Source organism: Triticum urartu, chromosome 5 (genome assembly GCF_003073215.2).
Source record: "Triticum urartu cultivar G1812 chromosome 5, Tu2.1, whole genome shotgun sequence".
NCBI lineage: Eukaryota > Viridiplantae > Streptophyta > Magnoliopsida > Poales > Poaceae > Triticum > Triticum urartu.
The window spans coordinates 628,333,042-628,335,404 of record NC_053026.1 but is presented as its reverse complement, the minus strand read 5'-3'; the positions used below and the strand labels follow the sequence as shown (position 1 = coordinate 628,335,404).

General features: G+C 48.1%; 1 protein-coding gene across 1 annotated transcript; it reads left to right on the top strand.

Moving 5' to 3' along the window:
* Positions 1–519: 519 nt before the first annotated feature.
* Positions 520–1,855, top strand: LOC125506371 (bZIP transcription factor 27-like). The gene is made up of 2 exons (XM_048671196.1): positions 520–1,148; positions 1,268–1,855. Exons 1-2 carry the CDS (start codon positions 678–680, stop codon positions 1,415–1,417), a joined length of 621 nt encoding a protein of 206 aa, XP_048527153.1. The 5' UTR covers positions 520–677; the 3' UTR covers positions 1,418–1,855.
* Positions 1,856–2,363: the final 508 nt, after the last annotated feature.

The window sequence follows — 2,363 nt, the reverse complement described above, 5'->3', positions numbered from 1 at the left end:
GCGAGATTCGACGGTGTTTGTCTTTGATGGATTTGATTTTCGTTCGTCTACATTCTTGTGTCTACAGGTTTTGATCCTTCTGATCCACGCTTCTCTTCATCAACGACATTTGTTATTCTGGTGTGCTGGTCCTGAGGGGCATTAGCACGATGAGTTTCCAACGGTCTACTATGACTAGCTTTGCCTCACTCCGACGAGGGAGGGGGTGATGGTGGCACGTCTTCGGCTTGCTCCAGTGCTTGTAGCTGTCGTCAGTTGGTCTACGAACATGGATGTAATCTCTATTATCTTTGGTGTTTTTTGTACTGTCTTGACAGCTGATGAATAGATCGAAAGTTAGATCGAAAGTTATTCCAGAAAAAGATCACTATGATACAGAAATACAAATATAGAGAAATGCCGAGAAGAATCAAACGCACACATACATGCATGCATGCGTAGCCAGATATGACAAACAAGCAACACGCCATTGAAGCATAATACTCCGGTAGATTACTTGCACCCACACACACCAGGCCACCCATGGGTGGACAGGGCGTTGCGTTTGTGGCTATAAACTAAGAGAAGAGAGCCACAAGGAGCATGCCATATATACTTAGCGTTACGCGTGTGCCAGCGTCTCTCACCTTGCACACATATTAGGTGAAGGCCAAGTAGGATCCAGTGGAGTGTTTCGGATGGAGGAGTTGTGGAAGGACATGTCCCTGCCTTCCACCCCGGCCGCGCTGCAGTCGTACCACATCCGCTCTCCAGCCGCCGCCGTCTACCCCCAGGACTACCTCGCCGGCCCGGTGCCGCTGCGGCGGGGGGCTCCTTACACGGCGCTCACCCTCAGCTCCTCCGTCCAGTTCACCTTCCACGGTGGTGGTCCCGGTTCCGGTACGCCCTCCGGCTCCAGCTCCTGCAATGACTACCCCTTTGGCTTCCCCTCCGCCTCCGGAGCCAACAGCGGCAACAACAACAGCAAGAGGGTGCAGGTCGATGCTCCGGCGGCGGTCGACCGTCAGCGCCGGATGATAAAGAACCGGGAGTCGGCGGCCCGGTCGCGGGCGCGGAAGCAGGCCTACACCAACGAGCTGGAGATGGAGCTGGCGCAGCTGCGCAGGGAGAACCAGATGCTCATCAAGCGCGAGCAGGACTTCATCAAAGTACGCGCATATTCACCATGGCCATTTGTAGTTTAACGGATTACGTCTACATATACTTGATGCTAGCATGCAGCATTATGATATTGGTTGTGTAACTTGTGTTGCACATCTGGATGCAGGAACGTTCGGCGACGGCGGCGCAGGCGGCAGTGCTCCCCGACTGCAGCAGCAGCAGCAGCAACGGCGGCGGCAGGAGCAGGTCCAGCAGGTCCACTCTCCACTTCGAGCTCGAGCAGAGGCAGAGGTGCCGCTCCGCCCCTGCGCCATGATCGGCGGCGGCCATGGTTCATCGACTGCAGTAGCTTAATTATTCCACTAATTAATTAGTTATATACAAGACTACCAATGCATGTGCTTGCTACTTATACATGATTAATTGTCCAAAGCTAGCTCTTGGTGATGGACATATCAATATTAATGGGAGTCGTGAACTATGCATGTGCATATGTAATCTAGCTAGTACGTAGTAGTAGCTTTGTTGCAAAATTAGGCTAGTATGTAATATATCTCCTTAATATTGAGGTGATGGACGAATCAATCGATCCAGCTATGTAAATTAACGGCATTTCCGTCACAAGTAGGTGATGGCTGATTGTATGATAAAAGATCGATTGTGTGAGGCCAGACCGTACGTGGATTCGATTTCCTTTTGTTCCTGCTTTATATGTTGTACTACCTAGCGGGCAAGACGTGGAATGGAATCCTATGTAATATATGTCCCCACCGGCGAGCACCACGCATGCACCACAAACATAGTATTCACCGTTAATTTCGTTAGCTACTGTATCTATGTGTGCATGTTTATGGACGACAATGCTATGCTAATCTGATGAGAACGGACACGGTCCTAGTTTCCTAATATGGTGTGTATTCCATCTTTTTAAAGTTAAACTTTATCAACATTGACCGAGTTTATGTGATGAGAATATCGAATCAACACCATTAGATTAATCATGAAATCTATATTCATATTAGATTAATCATGAAATCTATATTCATATGGTATATGTTTGGTATTGTAAAGAGTGAAGTGCATTGTAGATCCCCAAACTATTTTAAGGGTGTCATGTAGGTTTTCGAACTATGAAAATCGTCATCTAGGTCCTTAAAGTGTAATAAGTGTTTCATCCAGGTCCAGAATCAGTTCAATACTAAAGTAGTCTGAGGACCTATACTTTGCCTAGCATGACACACTCACTATACTTTGAGGACCTG